We start from the raw sequence: 22,500 nt of genomic DNA, 5'->3' as shown, positions 1-22,500 counted from the left end.
TGCCTTAACTTTTAATGACTTAACAGCGTTTGAAGTATTAATAAAGATATAGAGAGCCATGCTCGACTTTTGTGCAAAAGCTTTGCAAGTGCATGCATTTAAATACAATTTTCTGTTATCTCCCTTTTGCAAAAGTGTTTGATCTTCTGAAGGATGTACGTTCACTCAAATACGCTTAGTGACTAAAATTATACATTACTGCTATATGCATTATCATACAATAATTTAAGTTTCACTGGCATACTATTGTATAGATATTTACTTTTTTTTTAATGCTAACACAGTTCTCAGGAGACGGGTATCAAAAACAAAAGCTGCTTAAATGTGAAATATATCTGAAATCTGTATGTTGTAGAATTTTTTTAATTTTTATAATTAATGTAGCCTGCATTAGTGTAATAACTGCCTAAGCTAACCGATCAAACTACAATCCTAAACTCGGGCAAGTTGCATAAACTTAACCATATGTCAAGACAATGTGTTTTAAGAGCTAGTTTGACCAATAACAGTTGCCCCAGGGGTTAACCAGGCTCACTTTTCCCATACAAATAATATCAATGTACGTTATGACCATAAAAAGCTATGTCCAGTCTTGAGGGGAAAAAAAATATGACAACTTTTTAAGACTAGTCTAAACGGTTGATACGCAGCGGCTGTATTTGCGTCGCGGCCCCTTTAAGAAGCTGCTCCTGGATGACGCCGCTGACGTGGAGCGCATAGTTTGTGCGCGAGATCCTGTGATGATGTGCGCTGTCTGGGTGAATCTCATCCGCTGTGATCCACTACAAATCTCCAGCGGGACTCATCTTCATTGACGGGGGGGCTCCTTTCCAATGGCACGCCGTGAGTTAGGGCTCGGGTTGTCTGCTAGCGCGGGTTGTTCGGTGCGGATGTCGGATCCAGCGCAGGGCCGGTGATGGTCGCGCGTGAAGCCGGAGAGAGCAACAGAAGAGCGGCTGTGATTCTTGCCCTCCTTCGGTAAAGACGACTCCTTCCTTCACTGTGCGCCGACTACATAAACAGCGTTTAACTCTTTGTATTTACTTTTATTTTTTAACTGTAAGCTTATTGTTTACCGTCTTTATTGCGTATTTGTTACGTTTAACTAAACTATTCATATATTTTAAAGGTGATTTTTTAGTAAACACGTGTAATTTAAAATATTTAAAAATATATTTAGATTCCGTATTGTATAAATACTTGTATTTAAAAATGTGCACGTGCATATAGGCTTTACGTTTTATATTTTACACACAATATTTTAAATATTAAAGATAATAAATACAATTGTACGCATTTTTTTAAACAAATTTCAGTGAATGCGTTTTATATTCTAGTAAACAATATTAAATATCTAGTATTTTATATAGTAAACATAGTATTTTTGCATTATGATACTAGTGTTATATGCTTTATACATACTATTATGCACAAACACTTATATGTTTTATATATAAAACAAATTTTATTAAAAAAATTAAACTGTTGTTGGGTTATTTTGACTAGGTCAAAAACAACTCAAGACACAGTTAACTAACAGAATGAACAACAGATAAAAACACGATAGCTTAGTTTAAAACACATGATTTCTGAAAATTAATAAATAAGTAAATAAACCTATACAATAAAGTATATTTATATATTGTACAATATATAAAAAAAAAAAAAAAAAAAAAAAAATATATATATATATATATATATATATATATATATATATATATATATATATATATATATATATATATATAGTAATAAAGCTATTTAATAAACATTTTTATTATTATTGTGTCATTAGGATTATTATGTAATGCAATAGAATATTACCATACATTTAGGAATGTAGTAAATGTTGACTATTACTCTAAAGCGTGAAGAATAGTGCTTTGTAGTTTGCATAGTACTTTCAACGCAATATGCATATTATTTATATGCTTTTTACTGCTTAACAATTTAGCGATTTGACAGTAAGTTTTAAAAGGTCACATTAGCAACGGTCCAATGTTGTGTAGTTTGGAGTGTAACTGCGCATGTGATCTACAGCTGATTCTCGGTGTCGACTCGTCAGTGCACACTACACACACAGCTTTGAATAAACGCCTTCTAGATGAGCAGCACAGGATGCCAGCGCCCAACAACTAGGTAATGATGCGTGTTTTACACCAAAGATGACTTCATTTCTTCACACGCGTCTCTACAAAACTATTCTATCGAACAAAAAGGCAGCATGGCAGCACCGTTTCATTCCATTTGATATAATAGATTATTATATTTAATAAACATTTAACACCAACAGCATCAGGCTGCTGTTTTAAAGCATGCATGTATATTTTTTTACATTTTTTTTTGTGCAACATCCGTAATTAGGCCGTGCATTTGCTGCGTGAGATTGCTTTTAAGCCTTCGATTTTGTTTCGAACGCGACACGGAGCAGACATGGAGGTGATGACGCCTCTGATGGAGGAAGAAGGAGGTGGCGAGGAGGAGGAAGATGCAGACGCGGACGAAGACTCGGAGCGTCTGCCACAAGGCATCACGTGAGTCTCACATCAGGGTTTCTTTTGGAGGTGACGATTTCATCTGCAGCCAAAAAAGTGCATATTTAAAGATCCGTCTGCTTGAAATAACAACGTTAATGAGGACGCAGGCATCTGTCTTCTCTGTTCCTCAGGTTTACTCAGACCCTGCTGCATCTCTTAAAGGGGAACATCGGCACGGGATTGCTTGGGCTTCCTCTAGCAGTGAAGAACGCTGGGATACTGGTGCGTAACATCTCATCTTCCTTCATGACAACTTCTCATACGTCTTCTCAAAGTCCAAAAGTGTCCGAATGTGAACGCTTCTTAGGCTACATCCAGGTTTTGAGGGCCGGACTGTTACCAAAACCAGATTTATAGAGTCCAAAAACATGAAAATGCTTGAGGAGTAGTAAATGTGTTTGTTGTTTCTCTGAAGTGCACTAGCGGCTTTATTGCCCCTGTAATTAGATGGCTTTGTTTTCACTGTTGTGTCTTGATCGCTGGATACTGAGTGTTTAAGATGTGGGTTTATAACAGGCCAGACCGGTTTACGGTCTTTTCCTGTATATCTGTAGCGTTTGCTGACGGCTCAGCCGCGGTTGGTTTGTAAACGTGTCAGTCCACAAACTTTATTGGCGTCATAAAGGCCTCATACAGTAAGCAAGCAAAGTTCACGCCGAGAGGGAATGACATTGCTTTAGAAGGACACTTAAAAGAGATCCAGTATTAGGTTTAAAACCGTTTTAAAAGTGTCTCTGTTTTCGCTCCAGCTCGGTCCGGTCAGTCTGGTTCTGATGGGGGTTGTTTGCGTTCACTGCATGCACGTCCTGGTCAACTGCAGTCATCAGCTCAGTGAGCGGTAAGAACCAATCACAGCCCACCGCCTCACTCACCACAGCCAATCGCATTTCATTATTTTTTTTTTTTTTTTTTTGAGTCCTGGCCTGATGTTTGAAGACGTGCAGTAGTTGAAATGAAATGTGAGGGCCTGTGATTATTTGTTTTTAATAAAATAATCATTTTAGGCCATTGGGTGCACCGGTAGACAGCACGTTATATCACATTAAGCCTCGGTGCTAACAGGAGCGACCTGGATTTGAGTTAGTTTAGATATTATAGTTAACTAAAACTAGTAACTAGTTGCAAAGGCAAAGTTATTAAACTAAAATAACTAAAGCTAAAATTAAAGTAAAAATGTATATAAAATATATATATATATATATAAGCAAAACAAAAACTAAAAATATTTTATTAATATTAGAATTATTTTGTATTAGTTTTTTTCCATATATGTTTCTGTTTATTATTTATATTTTAGGTAAAGTTTTAGCAGTTTTTTTTGTGTGTTTTATTCAATTTTATTTCAGCTTTTACTTCAATAGGCAAATTAGACTCTGCTATTTATTTATATTCATTTATTTTGCATGTGCGTTTTTAAGGTTTTTATTGTCCTCTCAACCCCTTTGTCCTAAAATATTTACCAGAAGATCCCTTGGTTCTCTTTTATATTTGAACGATTTAAATGTTATCTTTTGATCCACTCTTGTTTCAAGCCCTAATTTTCTGTCATTCTTCGCTTTAAAAAGATAACAGACCTAAAAAAAACCCTACACGCCACAGCGACTCTAAGCAGGCATTCATCCAAGCCTTTAGATAAAGCGTCCCACAGTTTAGCTGACCAAAGGTGTCTCTCAGATGGTTGTGCCCCCTGGTGGAGGTTTTTGCCCCCTTTTTGAAACCGTTCTGGAACCCTTCCCAGACGTTTGATCCTGAGAACTGAAGCCAACGACCCATACCTGCACTGAGAGCTGAATAAAGAGCATTTCTGATGGGTAACCTGGAAAGCGGCTCTGATTAGCTGTTCAGATGAACATCAGAGTCTCCGGTTGTTTGTGAAATTACAGTGGTAGCGTTTTGGCAGCCAGCTCGGTCATATTTTGCATTCTGGATATCTGTCTGTGCGTTCACACTTCTTGCGTGCGCTCCCTCTTCAAACGCGATCAAAGGCCTGTCCCTCGGGTCTCACTCCGGGAAGCGCAGGCTGCTGCATCGGTGCTGGAGTGAAGCGTTTGTCAAGCCCAGGCTCATCAGTCTGCTGTCACACGCCAGTGACGGTGTGTTACAGACTAGAGAGATCGATACATCGACTAGACCCATGATATCTGGCTGGTCGGGGATTATTGCATCAGGGTTATTATTAATAACTAAAACGGTCACGCCTGCTTCGTGTGAAGAGCGTTTTCGAGGGGTTTGTTTTGTCTGTCATCGTGCCGATGATGAACGGCAGCGGAGAATTGAGAATCGAGTGGATGAAAAGCTAATATTTAAATAAAAATGTAATTAAAGCCATCGGAAAAAGAACTTCACGTCGAGGCCATTAACCATCACCGAATTGTGACCGTGCATTATTGAAATATTAAATTATCAGGGGTCTGTTTTAGGTCAGAGAGGTTCAAAACTATTAAATAAAAATTAAAAACGAAATAAATAAATTTAGTACGTAAGTGTGATGTACTAAAATAACAACAACAATAAAAATCGAACATATAAATGTATAAACACTTTACAGACGTATAAACAAAACAATAACTAATAAAAACAGCTAAAACTTCAATTACAAAAATTACAATTAATCAAATTTTAAACATTTATACATTTTAAATATTAGCTTAAACTCTATACTATGCTTAACAACCCTTTTAATGGATAATGATTTAATTTAAAATAGTTTTAATTCAGCATATATGTACTGTAATTGCTGTAATTGGGTTGTATACACTTTTTTTAGAACATATTATGAGATGCTGGAAGCAAACCGTAAGAGAGGTAAAGTTTGTTATCTGTTATATTTTGTGATATTTTTTGGAAATCGTCTCTTATGCTCAACCGAGGCTGCATTTATTTGAACAAAAATTAAAAAATAATGATAATTATGAACAAACAAATAAATAAACAGTAAAATATTATGACATTGTAAAATATTTTCAAATAAAAATGCTGTTTATTTTCAGCATCATTACTTCATTGTCACATGATCCTTCTAATATGCTGATTTCTGATCATTATCAATGTTGAAAACAGTATTACTGAAAAAGATTGAGGTTCTTAATAGAAATGGATTAGAAACAGAAAACTTTTGTGACATTTTATAAATGTTTTAAGTGTCACTTCGGAACAGTTTAAAGTGTCTTGCTAATTAAAAAGATGACATATTATATTAACCATTAAATACAACGTGGTATATATTTGGTGAAATCCTCAAAAAAGAAGAAATGCTTCATCACCAAAGATTTAGCTTTAGCTTTAGGGATCGCTTTGGTCCCCAGCTACAGTACGAGTGTCACGTATGGTGAACTTTTTCGTCCTTCCCCTTGTATAGAAGTGTTTTGACTATATTTCTCCCTCTAGAATTACACACAAAGCGTTTTGTTTCCAGCTCTGCTTTGTTCTTGAAGAATATTTGCCTGTGTTTCTCTCTCTCTGTCTGTCTGTCTCTCCTTCCCTCGCAGGTTAAAGCGTTCCCCCCTCGGTTACAGCGACACGGTTGCAGTTGCCATGGAGATGAGTTCCTCCCAGTGCCTGAGGAGAGGTGCTCATTTTGGGAGGTGAGCTATCCCATCATGCAGTTCATTGGCATGACAGACCCCCCCCTCCATCCCCTGCGTGTGCATATGTGATAGAGAGAGAGCGGGATGGCACGAGGGCAAATGTCTGTGCTTGAATGAATATATTCATTAGAGAGCGGAGAGACAGGACGCTGCCTGCAGTGGTGTGTTTTCAGATCTGATGTCCCACACACAGAGAGAGACTTCGCGCGCAGAATCTTAAAAGATCTGTCCTGCCAGGAAATGCTGCCTCATTTTTTTATCTCTGTCCAAAGATAATATCATGCATACTGAAACATAAACCCCTGATGATGTTACTACTAATATACTTAAAAAATTAACAACAAAGACAGTGATAATAAATATTATCATATTTAGATTTTACATAAGAACATATATAACAAAAATGTATAACAGCATTTTATATATTTATAATATGATGACTTAATTCCTAAAAAAATTTGATAAATATGTTTTGTGTACAACAAAAAATAAATAAATAAAAATAACATATTTAAATCATCATATATATATATATATATATATATATATATATATATATATATATATATATATATATATATATATATATATATATATATATATATATATATATATATATTTAAATATCATATATATATATATTTAAATATCATATATATATATATTTAAATATCATATATATATATATTTAAATATCATATATATATATATTTAAATATCATATATATATATATATATATATATATATATATATATTTAAATATCACATATATATATATATATATATATATATATATATTTAAATATCACATATATATATATATATATATATATATATATATTTAAATATCACATATATATATATATATATATATATATATTTAAATATCACATATATATATATATATATATATATATATTTAAATATCACATATATATATATATATATATATATGTATGTGATATTTAAATATATATATATATATATATATATATATATATATATATATATATATATATATATATATATATATATATATATATATATATATATATATATATATATATAATTTTACCTGGGCTATATTGCATAAATTATATAGGCTTATATAGGCCTTTTCTTTATCCATCTGAAACAACACTTTATATAATTAAATTGTACGTTTTTGCAGGCCTATGTACTTGATCATCAAGCATTAATCATAAACAGGAGCAGTTGTATTATTATAATTTTTCTGATTAACATTTATTAGGAAATAGGATTGTTAATTTCTGCTATAGCCTAACTGACAGCCGACGGCTTTTATTAACCGTTAACCGACAAGATTATGTTAAACTAGGGAATTTGAATTGACGCGTGGCTGTGATGCCTCAATTTGTTTTCCAGGGGATTCATTTTATACACACAAAAAGCAGCATGGTCACGCATCTGCGGTGCCGCTATGAAGCAAGAAAAGCATTATAAAGCTATACATGAAAGAAATAAATAGCCTAGGTCTATATCCTGAATAATTAATGACTTAACAGAACAAAAAAAAAAACTAGAACAATTAACAGCCTATTTGCTGAATTTTTAGCAGCCTGCTTAAGGAACAAATATATGAAATTATATATTTAAGAGGTAGTTTGTCAACTGAATAATGTGTTTTAACCTAAGCAACACAAACACAGATGCTGCATAGGCTGAAATTAGGTAAAGATTATTAAACATTGCATACTAATATGAAATAATCTTTTTAAATACGGTATTTCTTTATATTGGTTTGCACTATTCACTGAAAGGGAGGGCCCCAAAATGATCCTGCTTAGGGCCCCCAGATGTACAGGGCCGGCCCTGGGTTTGAATGATAAAACTGCATACTGAAAAATAAATTCTGTGGTATAAGAAAACATATGTTTCATAGAAATATTTGTATAAATGCATACAGATAATTATTATTATTATTTTTTATTTCCATTTCACTATTTTTAGTATTTCAACATTTCCATTAGTTGCAATAATAACCTTTTGTAAGTTAAATCTAACAAAAATGCTGTTTTGTAACAATTCTCACTCAAGTCAATCTCTTTTTCCAGGCACTTGGTGAATTTCTTCCTGGTTTTGACCCAGCTGGGCTTCTGTAGTGTTTATTTTGTGTTCCTGGCTGAAAACATCAAACAGGTATGTGTGTGAGAGTGGAGCTCGAGAAGTTCCTTTTTGTCCGTAGATTTCGATTACGTGACAGAGCTGGAGCCAGTCAAAATGAATAGACAGACGCATTTCCAGAAGGAAGCCCAGCAGCTGCCAATCAGAGCCGGTCAAAGCGAGGTCACGGCTGTGTGTGTTTGTTAGGTGATGGAGGGAACGCATGTGAACAGCTCGGCGGAGACGCCGCTGTTATACTCCAACAGCTCAGAGGAGGGCGCCGCCTCCCCCGCAACGCCTTCGGGGCTGGACCTGAGGCTCTACATGGTCTTCCTCCTTCCCTTCATCATCGTCCTGACCTTCATCAGAGACCTGAGGAACATGGCTGCCCTCTCCGCCGTCGCCAACCTCTGTATGGCTGTCAGCCTCGTTCTCATCTTCACATATATACTCAACGTAAGTGTGTGTGGGTGTTTGTGTGTGCTGCGCGATACGAGGGAAATTGAATTGCGTTTTGTTTGTTAAAATTAATAAAAATTTTAAAATCCGTTTTTATAAATCTCCAAGTTTTTCTGTGGTTACATAGATAATACATAAAAAATACTTATAATTATTATTGCTATTAAAATATTGTATTTACTGTAAAATCAGTTATTTTAAAAACAACGCACTAAATATTATTTACAAAACATTTTTATTGGATAATAATAATAATAGTGATAAACTTGATCATTTAAAATCAAGTAATTATTAAAAATATATATATAATAATGATAATAATGATAATAATAATAATAATTATTATTATTTATTTTTTTATAATTACTTGATTTTAAATGATCAAGTTTATCACTTCTTCATAAAAATGGTAACACTTTACAATATAGTTAGTTAACAACATTAGTTAACATAATGTAAGAATGAGCAGTACTTACACAGCATTCATGAATATTAGCTAATGCTAATTGCATTAATAAAATTTTGTTTAACATTAATGTACTTTGAACTAACGCTGAATGACTATTTTTATTAACCAACATTAACAAAGATGAGAAAATGTTTGTTTGTTCATGTTACTTAATACGTGACATCTGTAAAGTGTTACCACAAAAATATGATGATGATTATTATTATTATTATTATTATTATTATTATTACTAAACAACAATTTAAAAAAATCGTAATCAAGTATTTAAGAAATGTGTAATAAAATAATGATGCAGTAATAATAATGATGGTAATAAGAAGAAATATTGCTGTTTACATTTGTAATTATTGTAAAAATAAATATTTATCAAACACGAAAATTAACTGAATAATATAACGGTAATAGTGATAATTGTTTAAAAAAACTAAATATAAAAATAAATATTTCTAACACAATTTCTCTGTAAAAAAACATGTAAAAACATAAACGTGTATTTAAGAAAAATAATAATCTTCATTTACTCTTTAGTTCAACTGTAAAATACCATAAAAATTTGACAGTTAATTATGGCTGTCTAATGTCTTTTTTTTATGTTAAACTATGAAACTTTTATTTTGGTATAAATCTCAAGGAGCCCTAAAATCTGCAATGAGCTTTATTTGTTGCAATGGGAAGCATTTCTCATTCTGAATTTGGGAAGATGGCGGACTTATGTAGCATTCATAAATGCATGTAATAAACATCTCAAAAGGATTCACAGCATTTACTCTGAGACGCTGAAAACACTGCTTGTGTGGAAACAAACACAGTGCTGCGCTTCACTCATCCACTACTTATTTATTCAGTAAATCACAGCCTTTGTGATTTTAATAATTCTGTAGTCAGGAACACGACTGATACGAGCCTATGCATGCAAACACTCACAAATCACATTGGAGGCATTTTCTGTATGCATCAGATTGTCAGAGCTGTGGGCGGCTGACACTGGATCTTCATATGCATTGTTCCTGACGTGTGTGTGTGTGTGTGTGTGTGTGTGTGTGTGTGCGTCTTTCCTCTGTGCTACAAAGAAAGAACTGCAATTATAATCCTGATGTAAAACTATCTCGTGTGTCTGTCTTTAGGATGTGAGTGATCCCAGACGTCTGCCGTATGCCTCCACGTGGAGGAAATTTCCCTTCTTCTTTGGAACAGCTATATTTGCCTTTGAGGGAATTGGAGTGGTGAGATGATGATGATGATGATGATTCAGCTTTTATTTAAGTGGTTTTGATTTGATATTGGCTAATATTGGAATATAACACAGTGTTTTGAAATCGTATGGATATTTTTAAATATTACTGTATTCATGATCAAATAAATACAGCTTATATGAGCACGAGACTTATTTAACTTACCGTGTAGTTGAAAAAATAGAATAAATACACACACACATACACACAAAAGATATATATACAAAAAAAAAAAAAAAAAAAAAAAAATATATATATATATATATATATATATATATATATATATATACACACACAAATTAAAAAGTAAAAATTTTTGCTTTTTCCTTTGGTAGTAAATGTAGTATAATAATAATAATAATAATAATATTTATTGATTTACTCATGCTTGGCTAGTTACAATGCAGTATGGGATTTTTAAGTTAATAATATTATAAACTATTAAATTTTTTTCATCTACATTAACTCAGTATATGCTTTTATCCAAAACAACTTGCATGTTTTCAGTGCAATATTCCAAATTAGTTTTTAATTTAATTTTATGTTTTAAAAAAATGCAACATCTTTCCCCATAATCAGTCTTTCTATATTTTTGACAGCAATGGATTTTTCTTTTCTTTCACCATTAGAATAATTCTTTTGGGAGAAAATTCGTACATATTGTTAAAACGTATTAAACTAAAATGCCGATACTTACTAATTCCCTGATTCGTGCATTCCCTGGGAATTTTGACGTTTTGTTTGCTACAGGGTGCATCGTTTGCTTCTGAATGTGATCAAAGGAAGGCTTCTTAGAAGACGGCGTCATCTTGCACGCTACTTTTTGGACTTGGCTTTGTGCATGTGACGCCCGGAGCAAAGCTGATCCATCTTCCGTGTTTTCCTCTCTCGCTTTGCTTTGTGTAGGTTCTCCCGTTGGAGAATCAAATGAGGGAACCGAAGCGATTCCCTCAAGCCCTCAACATCGGCATGGGCGTCATCATCGTCCTTTACGTGACCCTGGCGACGCTGGGCTACCTGCGCTTCAGAGACGACATCAAAGGAAGCATCACGCTCAACCTTCCGCACGATTCCTGGTAAATAAACGCTTGCGCATTTAAAAAGAACGGCATTTATTTGACATAGAAATGCCTTTTGATGTTTTAATGCATCCTCGCTGAATAAAACCAAAAAGAACCCAAATGAATTGATACAGTGCTCGTGGGGAAATCTGCATTTTTCTCGACTACCTTCGTGAGTAAAAAGCGGCGAAAGCTGAAAAATAAAAAAAAAATGTAGTCCCATCCATCACATCTGAGTGTTAAGTCGGTTCAGTTTAGTTATCGCAGCGCTCTGCCGTAGCGGAGTTAAATTCAGAGAACTAATATTAAACTGCTGGCTGGAGTCTTTGAAGCATCCTCTGTGTTCACTGTCAGAAACATCTCGAGTGATTGATCGCGGCTCACAGCGACTTAAGATCAAATTACAGAGAAATCAAAACCAGCTGCTTTCAAGTTCAGCTTTAACTAAAGCCTGCCATTTCCAACTCTCTTTCATGGAGACTTTTATTAGCGCCTAACGTATTTCTAGATCTCATTAGCATCTGTCAGCTGAGGACAATCTGCCACCAGAGCCAATATCTGATTCAGCATCTGGTTTGTTGATGTATCCAGCGGTGACGGCAGTGTGACATGCATCTAAATCTGTTAAACAACTTTTTAAAAGAAATGTTATGCATGTAGATTTTCAATGACATCGCACCTCAAACTGCAGTCCAAACAAGGAATAAAACAATGGAAGGAAATGATCAGTTCAGGACGTTTATCATGCTGTAAGCTTGTTTTTGATTAATGTTTTGACAGCACTATATTTAACCTTTTTTTCCATCTTGCATTATCAAACATTATCATTTTATATTTTTACATTTCTTCATGGCATTTCTCTCTCTGTCTCTCTCTCTCTGTCTCTCTCTCTCTCTCTCTCTCTCTCTCTCTCTCTCTCTCTCTCTCTCTCTCTCTCTCTCTCTCTCTCTCTCTCTCTCTCTCTCTCTCTCTCTCTCTCTCTCTCTCTCTCTCTCTCTCTCTCTCTCTCTCTCTCTCTCTCTGTCTCTCTCTCTCTCTCTCTCTCTCTCTCTCTCTCATATATATATATATATATATATATATATATATATATATTCTAATTCTGCCATTTTTATGAAAAATTCATACAGATTAAAAGCACTTAATTGATTAAAAGTGACCGTAAATACATTTATAATGTCAATTTAGTTCTTTAGAACTTTCTATTCATCAAAGAAAACTGAAATGTAGAATGATTTCCCAAAGATCATGTGACACTGAAGACTGAAGTGATGATGCAGAAGGTTTTTTTTTTTCGCTTTGCACCTGAGGAATAAAATTACATATAAAATAAACAGTTATTTTAAACCGTAATAACATTTTATTATTATTTAATTTGTATTACTGTTTTGATTCCTTTTTATTCAACCTTGATAAAGCATAAAAGACTTCTTTTTAAAACGATAAAACATTTTATGGACACCAAACACTTTTTTTTTTTTTTTTTTTAATGGAAAAAACTAAACTATTTTTGCAACTCTAGAGTTGAAATCAGCATAGCGTGAGTTAATGATTTTTCAACAAACTCTGCGTTGAGCTTCCTTTTGAAGTCGTGTTGAAATCCTGCATTGCATCATTGACGTTCTTCAACCCTTAATTGCACATTCTGTGGTTCCTGACTGGATCTGTTCAACATTTCTCTGCAGTATTCATGTGTGTGTGTGTGTGTGTGTTGCAGGTCTAATCAGCTGGTGAAGGTCTTGTACTCGTTAGGTGTGTTTGTGAGTTTTGCGGTGCAGTTTTTCGTGCCGGCGGAGATTCTGGTTCCGGCTGTGTGCGAGCGCGTCAGGAAGAGCTGGAGACGGGCGGCTGATCTCAGCCTGCGAGCGCTGCTTGTCTGCCTCACCTGTGAGTGAACACACACACACACACACACACACACACACACACACACACACACACACACACACACACACACACACACACTCATCCAGAACATCCTGAGCTGCCTCAATAAACAGCAGTTTAAGGCATCATAGTCATGCGTGTTATGCTAAAAGCAATCCCAGAATGCATTGTGCCGGGCTCTGTGAAAACAAAAAAAGGTTACTCAAATGAGAGAAGTTGTATTGCAAGCATACTGGTATTTTATGAAATAACTTCCATATAAAACCCATTGCTTGATCCATGCACCATTAGCTTAAAAAGTAAGCTCTTCATCGTTTCCTTGCTGTTTTCTTCCACCCATCCATCCACCCGTTCTGTTTCCTTGCTTCCCTCATTTCTCCCCTATTCCCATCTTCTCTCATCCTACTCCTGCCTTCATTGGTGATGAGAGGAGAGATAGTGGAGGTTTGTTCTCCTCCCGAAGTGATGGATGGATGCTGTGAACCATTGTAAACCTGAAGGCTTTTGGATTAGTTTGATATATGTTTTTTATCTTTGGAAAAATTGAGTCCGCCACTGAACCGTGAACCACCCAGAGACCTAAAATATGAAAATAAATATTTGTTTAACACCGCACGGTCATGCAGGTACGAATGAAAGAGCATTTGCTATGAAGAAAGAGAACGAGAGAGGAAGAGAGGATGCAGCAGGAATTGAGTGCACCTGGAGACTGAATGAAGAAGTGAGTGATGGTGTGTGTTTTTGTTTTGGAAAGTGAGAAAAATGGAGCGAGACCCTGTGATGCAAACTGTTAAAAACTGGATCATATTATATACTAGTATGGTATTTCTTCATATTTAGAATGTTTCCCTTTTTTATAGGTCCAGCATTCCTTTACATCATCCATCCATCCATCCATCATTTAAGTTATCATTCTAGTTATTCATTGTTCTGTCTGTTACGTTTATTTTTCCTTCATCAATTTTTATTTTCATCTGTTCATCCATCTATTGTTCATTCTGTCAGGCATTGTTTATTCCATCCATCAATCCATCATTCTATCCATTTTCTTTCATTCATCCATTGTTCATTCTATCCATCTATTCATCAGTCATTTACTCCTCCAATCCATTGTCTATTTTCATTCATTCATTCATTCATTCATTCATTCATCCAACCATCCATTCATTCATTCGTTCATCCATCAATCCACTCATTTGTCCATTATTAATTCCTAATCCATCCATCAATCCACCCATCCATTCTTCCATCCATCGTTTGTTCATTAATTTTCATTCATTCATCTATCAATCCACTCATCCATCCATCATTCTTTCATTAATTTTCATTCATGCATCTATCAATCCACTCATCCATCCATTGTTCATTCCTCTATCCATCCATCGCTCATTCATTCTTTCATTCGTCTATTAATCCAGTCATCCATCCATTGGTCATTCCTCCCTCCATTCATCCATCCATTCTTTAAACTCTCTATCATCCTGTCCTTACTGTCCGTCTTATTTACTTTTTCTTAATCATTTTATCCATTGCTCTATCTATAGTTTACATCTCATCAGTTATTATTAAAGCTACTGTTTTAGCTGTTAGTTTACCTCTTGTTCTAATCACCTGTTCCAGGCATTGTTTTTGCTATTTATCACTAGCTTTCTTTTAGCAACCTATCTTTCTAGCAATCTTCTCTCCCAGTGATTGATATTGTAGCTATCTATCATTCTATGTAGATACAATCTTTCTGCCTTCTTCCCTCCCCAGTGGCTCTGCTCACAATTCATTTGTCCGTCTCTTGTTCTCTCACTGTCCCTGGTCTCCTTGGACATATCACTTTCTCCGCTTATAAGATTTCTTTTATTGCATCCATGACTTTCTTTCTCTCTCTTGTCCTGTCCTCTTGGTCACTCGCCAGCTCTCTCTCTCTCTCTCTCTCTCTCTCTCTCTCTCTCTCTCTCTCTCTCTCTCTCTCTCTCTCTCTCTCTCTCTCTCTCTCTCTCTCTCTCTCTCTCTCTCTCTCTCTGTTCAAAGTTTCAAGTTGCAGCATGGCGACATGAAAGAAACATGGACACTATTATTTAAAGAGCAGAGATGGGGTTAGGAACATATTCAGGTTCATTCAATTAAACATTTAGTATCATGCATTTTCAAATAAAATGATAGTTGGTGGGAAATGGTGTGGAGGGGAACTGGATTTTATCCAATGGAGTGATTGGTTTGTTGGCCGAGATATTATTGGCTAATACTATTGTCTCGTTTCACACAGTGGTGAAGTCATTTCAGAGGCAGAGAAAGTCATTACATTGTGATGAAAGATTATGAAAAACATTGACCGTAATATGCGCTGGTGAGCTGCGCACAATAAGACCAGGGAAATATACTAGGAAGGGAAATAGCAAGGTTCCCGCAGTCTGAATTATTTCACAGTAATTATTTAAATTAGAAATTGAAACAAAAGTCAAATATATTTTAAAAGGCTGGAAATAATATAAATAAATGCAATTTGAAAATCCTTCTCTGTTGTTCTTTTTTAAAGCAGTCTGTAAAGTCCATAAACACTTGAAAACGTATTGATTTCATTAATTAAAATTCTATTTCTAATTCTAATTGCTGTGTATTACTTAAATTAAAATTAATTAAATATAAAAATAAGAATTACATTTTTATTTGCACCAAAATATCCTGTGGAAGCGCTGTTGAAGGGGTAATGAGCTCTGAAGGTTGCTGGCCTGTGGTCTGTGTTGGTAGATAAAAAGATGAAGTTCTCATTCTGTCATTCGTTCATGCTGTCTTTTATCTCTCTCTGTGTTCTTTCTGCCTGACGTGCTTCCTCCCTCTTTCCCTGGCCCAAGGCCGTCACCCCTTTGAGTGCTGTGATAGATTAGTGGGTGCATTGCGCGTATGGGTGTACGTGTGTGTGTGTGTGTGGGTGATGTGTTTTATATAGTGTGTTTGTGGCCGTGTATGACTTTTATGGTGTGTGTGAGAGCTGGGGCAGAGTTGAGGGACTCATTCAGTGTCTGCTCATTTATCTCAGTCTTCCTGAGGCCCTGTGAATTATTACCTGCCTGCCCTACGGAGACAGGCCCATCATGGAGCTCTCCGCTGAGGCCTGTCGCAGAGCTCCGTGATAGGGCTTATCATGCACCTGCATGCTGAGGCCCTTCGTTCCGAGACGTTCTCCAAGAAGCCTCTGGCTTTAGGAAGTTAAGTGGTTAAGGCTTAGTGGTAACCCAAAATTTGCGGTTTAATCTCCTCAAGGATCAAGCTGCGTAATCTCAAGTTTATGCACTTTTCATTGTTATTATAGTCTTATTATATATTAATATAATTTGGTTTTATTTAAAAAAAAAAAAAAATTTACATTTCAATGTCTGTATAGTTTTTTTAGTAGTAGTAATATTATCTTGTTTTAGATTTATTTTAACACTATAATATAAACATTTTAATATTTAATATCATATTTAAGTTACAAAATTACTTAAATAAGAACAAAATTAATTAAATTAAATGAGAATCATTTAATAATAAAACTACTGAAATAGAAGTTTAATAAAAAAGAAATATACATGCATTCTAATAATGCTAGAATTTGTTTGATATAGAGTTTAAAATGTAAAGTTAATTAATAAATTAATATAAAATGAAAATAATAAATATATCAAATCATATAAAAATACTAAATAAAATGTATTCATCTTGAAATTATTCATTTAATATTTATCTTTAAACTTTATAACCCTGACTTTGTTTGTCCCTAAAACAAAAACTATTTCCTATCGTCTTTATATGAAGTGATGCTTGCTTCACATTCCTTAATGATTATTCACATTCAGTTACTCGCATTCTTTTTGTTTATTTTAGAGCTCTATTTTAACATGGGTCCATGTGTTGGCGTTAGTTTATCTCTCATATCATGTACCGAACTGTCAAACATTTATCCTGAGGGTGGCAGTAGCACACAGAGAGGAGAAACTGAAGCGTTCATGCGTGTTTGTGAGATAGTGTTCAGAATGCATGAGTGAGAGCGAGAACCCAGTGTGTGTTACATGTTACTGGTTTCTTCTGCAACAGAGAGAAGGAGAGAGGGAGCGAGAGAGACAGCGAGAAGATGTAGCTTAGAGAGCAGGTGTGTGACACTTCACACTCAAATCTCATGAATTAAACATATGTGTACAGCCTGAGAGAGTGTGTGTGTGTGTGTGTGTGTGCTTTTTATAAAAGGCTGCGGGGAACGTTTGCAGCCATTCCACTAAAAGCTGTATGTGCGTGAGGATATAAATTGTTGTGCCTTTGTTTTCAAGGGAAAGAGAAGGGTTTTTGTCTTCCACATCAGCAGAAAAGATGAATATTGATTTTTGATTTAGTCCTTCAGCCGCGATCCTCTGCATACACCCGTCCATAAAACCACGAAACCGATCAAGAGTTAAACACACACACAGCCTATTAAACCGTGAGGTTTGTGCTTGCTCGCTTTTGCACAGACCGCTCAGAGCTAACTCTTTTTTTTTTTTTTTTTTGTGTGTGTGTGTGGTGTTGACCGTGATATTAAAACTTTGATATGGAACATGACTTGTAGTGCAAAAAAGCAAAACTGACCAAAATTTTGGCCCTAGCAACCACTCGCTACACCTTAGCAACTGCATTGTAACGGAGAGTGCACGCCAAAAGCGAACGCTCGCACATACCGTAACACTTTGTATACGCTTTATAAGGCTGCATCGAAAAATGATGATCGCGGATCGATGGCCAGAGAAAGTCGAAATCATCCCGTAATGTCAATATTACAGTGCTCCTATTATGGATTTTTGGAATTGAGCTTTTATGACACTGCTCTGAATTTGAAATCGGTTTTTAAATCCCAAACCATTTCATCTTGACGTCAGAGCGAAACGTTAGCATATTTGCCGCCCACTTGTCGCGCGAAAAATTAAGATCGGCTTTAATTTCAAGCACAAAAAAAAAACGTCTGCGTCCGAAAACCTCTAAAACGTCGACTTCGGAGGCAACGTTCCAAGGCAGGAAGGCATGAAGGCTCGTCCAAATCCAAATTCTGCTTCACTTCCTGTCTCCAGAGGTACCTTTTGAAGGCAGCATAGATGTATCCTTCGCTGCCTTTGATATCCCACAATCCTGTGCGTTCCATTCCGTGACGGTTGATTTAAAAAAATAAAGATGGGCCTGTTTGTGTATAAATGTATATTCTGACTAAGTTTTGAGGTTTCTGCGCACTTACATTTGATGATATTTCTAGCTAGAAATCCGTATTATAGCAATTATATATGCATTTAGTTATCACCAAAACCCGTTCTATTTTGTTGTATATCATTAAACGGTTACGTTCCCTCAGAAGCCTGTCTGAAATCAGTTTCTTAATGTGCCTTTGTGCAAAAACGCTGCCTGCCTTTTTTCAACAAATATTTCTTCTCATTTTTTATCATATTTCGGCCTCAAGACAAATATTAAGGGAATAAATTAAGACGTTTATATACCATTATGGGCATGTGAAGTGGATTCGTCTTTGAGAGAAAATGGTTAAAGTTGGCCACATTGCATTGTTTTTGCATTATTGTAAGGGGTTGGTTTAGGTTTGGGGTAGGCTTAGACATTAATAAAACTGTTTAATACTGTAGGTAGAAAATGTCATTTATTGTTATTTATAGTTTTAGCTGCATCCCTTTGTTGCCAAAAGCGCCGTACATTTTTAGTTGTTCACCGGCATAAGTCTTGTGCAAAGTTTTCACTGTGCTTGTATAATATCCATTGCTCGTCTCAGTGGAAATAGAAATATTTTCAATATCGCAAAATCCCCCACATATTTGCGCTATGCCACTGCTATTTCAATTACTTTTCAAGGCAGAAAAAGTATTGAAGTTTTTCGTCTAAAAAAACTGTTTTAATAGTTTAGTTAACAAAAACAAAACAGCAGAACAGCTTTGCCGCTACATACAGTGCCATAGCAACCAGCGGAAACGCCCTAGCAACACCTCGGCAAGCCACTCAGGCCTGTCAGAATGGTGGCAGTTCGTTTCAGCTCTCGTGTCTTCCTGCGAAAATCTCATCCCTCCCTTCCCTTCTGTCTCCATCTCTCTGTTTCTCAGGCGTAACGGCAGTCTTGATACCGCGGTTAGATCTGGTGATCTCATTGGTCGGCGCGGTCAGCAGCTCGGCGCTGGCTCTCATCTTCCCGCCCCTGGTGGAGCTGGTGGCGTTTCCCAGTCAACCTCCTCCTCCTCTCCTGCTCCTCAAAGACCTCTCCATCGCCGCCCTCGGCTTCGTCGGCTTCCTGACCGGGACCTACGTAACGCTGGAGGAGATCATTTATCCAGACGACCAAGGACAGGCCCGTCTCCGTGACGACGGGAACTGGACCACACCCACTACCTCACCGCCCTGAAAACCACGCCCACAAACGAAGGACCAATCGAATGCACCGTTAAAGGGCACTGTCTTTTTGAATGCCGTAACTTGCTCTGGGATGGAGAGCTTGTCTTATAAGGGTTGAGGTGGTATTTTATAGCTCAATTTGTTTTTCATTCCACAGGCACATGCCTGAGGTGCGCAGCTGTAGCGCGGATTGCATGCATGTGCGTTTGAGTGATGGTGTGCATGGGAAATATTTCCTCGGTGCGGCCCTATGGACTTTCCGTGACTCCACCCTGTTCTAGATGGAATGGCTCGGACTCCATCAAGCCGGTGGAGCATATAGCATGACGGGCACCAGCATTAAACACTGCAGGAGGGCGCCAGAGAAATATTGCACACTGTAAGGAATGTACGTTCGCGCTGACTAGAGGTATTATTAATAAACCAATCGTTTCTCCCGAGGCTTGTGATATTTAATTTTTTTTTTTCCTGCATTCTTTTTTTGACTGCTGCAGCGTTCAGGGGGAATAATGAGCCTTTTATTTAATGACAAACTTTGCGACGCTGAATGTATTACAGGCTATTAAGCCGTTAAGTAAAAATTCACTCTGCTAGTCTGCATTTTTTTTTCGGAACCATTCGGGATTCAAAACAAGTTTCAACCGCATCGGTTAATGCCGTAATTTGTTGTCATTCAGCACACATGGTTTTCGACTCATCCTCAGTTTGTACGACTAGCGAAGATCATGTTTGCACTAATGCACATACAAAAGAAGCTCTTAATTACTTCAGTACGAAATAGTGTGTCTAATTAATCCCTTTAGTGGTGAATTTCTGATTGTTAACAAAAAAAAACTATCAAAACAACAAGCATTTATTAGCGCTGTATTTCTATTTTATTTAGAAAGTTATTTTTTTCCTGTCCATTATTATTATTACTATTTTTATTATTATTATCATCATCGTCATTATCAGTGTTTTCAGAGATAACTTTTATTTTAGTAGTTTTCAAAAGCAAAGCTAATTGGTGCTAATTAAAAATGTATTTTTATACTTTTGTTTATTATTTGATGTTTTCAGAGTTTAACACCAGTTAGTTAAGCGTTAAACCAGATGGATTGCGAATTTTTCACATTTTATAACGTACTGTGCATCCGAAACGACTTCGTGTATGACCATTTTTATTTAGTTTTCTTTAGTTATGCTAAGAGAAATCGCAAATAAAACCAATTAAAAGTAGAACCATAAAGAATAGTTAACTAGAATAAAATATAACAAACAGCATCATAAAAAAAAAAAAAAAGGTTTGATGTACAAAAATAACTAAAATATATAGACCCTACAAAAAATGACAATAGCACAGTAAAAGTAAATAAAAAAAAATTCTAAATACGTATTATATATATATATATATATATATATATATATATATATATATATATATATATATATATATATATATATATATATATATATATATATTATATATATATATATATATATATATATATATAAGTAATATATATATATATATATATATATATATATATATAAGTAAATAAATTATATAATTATATATAAATTATATAAAATTTGTATCTCAGTGATGCGAAAATACGTTTAGCGTGCAATTTAATGTTTTGTGGCTATTTTTCTAAAACCCGTAATTTATACCGTTTTATTTAAGAGCGGTGCGAACTGTTAGTCTATTACTGTGAAAGCAGTTTTTGCCTTTTTTACAAATTGAGGGATGAGTCAATTTTCTCTAGTACTAAAAGAGACAGGCCTTATTTTGTACTGAACCCTTCGACATTCAACCCTGTTTTCTTCACTTATATTGTCAAAACCTTTTATATATATATATATATCTCTTTTTTTCCTGTACAAAAACTGAGCTGCCGTGTTTCCGAAAGAAAACAGGATAATCATTGAGGATAAATCTGGGCTATTAGATTTAAAACATCAGCAATTGATTGGATCGTGAAAAATGGGAATTCATGCCAGAATAGAGCCTGGGAGGAAAAATTAAGAGGGTTTGGTGATGTCAGCCGAAAGGAAATTTGTTTCAGTGCCAGAGGAAGTGATTAGATTTTGATGAAGGATTATGAAGACGATATGTTTTAGTCTTTGAACTAACCGAGCTGATGAATCGTTCACAATAAGATCGAACGCGTCGCGTTAAGAATGTGGATATGGTCAATGTCCAGAGAGGATGACCGCCAGCTTGCGTTAAATTAAATGTCATAATTGCTCGTTGTCCGTATCATAACGGTCATCGGTGTCAGGATTGAAACATGTCTGCTGATTGTCACGTTTAATGAGATTACTTTAAATAGAAATACGGATCTGTCCAGTCGCCTAAGGTCTGGACGCTTCCGCCTATTTCTGATTAATTAAATAGATCTGAAAAAGCTCCAAAGTGACACCAGACAGCCTTTTCTGACTCTCTCTCTCCCCCCCTCTCTCTCTTTCTCTGGCTTTGGCTCATTAGTCGGGTCTTGTTTATATTCTCCTCATGTTTGCTCCTCTCTCTGCAGAAAGCTGGACACCTGACAACTGGCACGCGACAGAAAGAGAGAGAGAGAGAGAGAGAGAGAGAGGCAGATAGAATATGAAAAGCGAGAGGCAAAACGCTCGGATCAGAGAGAGATGGAGCAAATTAGAAGCTGAAAAATAGAGGGAGAAAGCGAGGCGTGGAGGGAGGGAGGGAGGAAGAAAGAACGGGGGAGAATTTGCACGAGAGCACCGAGTGCGTGAGGAGTCTGTCTGGCACGTGAGGACCAAAA

General features: G+C 35.6%; 2 protein-coding genes across 3 annotated transcripts in view; one reads left to right on the top strand and one right to left on the bottom strand.

The window, feature by feature from the left end:
* Window positions 1-22,500, bottom strand: part of clstn2b (calsyntenin 2b) — a 171,645-nt gene that overhangs the window by 94,745 nt on the left and 54,400 nt on the right. The window lies entirely within an intron of this gene.
* On the top strand, window positions 687-20,175 carry LOC122358825 (proton-coupled amino acid transporter 4-like). 2 transcript variants are annotated; one of them, XM_043258738.1, is made up of 11 exons: window positions 687-978; window positions 2,432-2,534; window positions 2,669-2,759; window positions 3,287-3,375; window positions 6,026-6,121; window positions 8,201-8,285; window positions 8,457-8,705; window positions 10,302-10,400; window positions 11,316-11,485; window positions 13,188-13,357; window positions 19,450-20,175. In XM_043258738.1, the coding sequence occupies exons 2-11, from the start codon at window positions 2,434-2,436 to the stop codon at window positions 19,743-19,745; spliced, it is 1,446 nt and encodes a 481-aa protein (XP_043114673.1). In that variant the 5' UTR covers window positions 687-978; window positions 2,432-2,433; the 3' UTR covers window positions 19,746-20,175. The 2 variants fall into 2 exon arrangements, with proteins under 2 accessions (XP_043114673.1, XP_043114674.1); XM_043258739.1 differs by lacking the exons at window positions 687-978; window positions 3,287-3,375 and having other exon boundaries at window positions 2,490-2,534.

The sequence above is a fragment of the Puntigrus tetrazona genome, chromosome 15, assembly GCF_018831695.1.
Source record: "Puntigrus tetrazona isolate hp1 chromosome 15, ASM1883169v1, whole genome shotgun sequence".
NCBI classification, from domain to species: domain Eukaryota; kingdom Metazoa; phylum Chordata; class Actinopteri; order Cypriniformes; family Cyprinidae; genus Puntigrus; species Puntigrus tetrazona.
The sequence above is the reverse complement of the archived record's forward strand: the minus strand, read 5'-3'. Positions and strand labels throughout refer to the sequence as shown.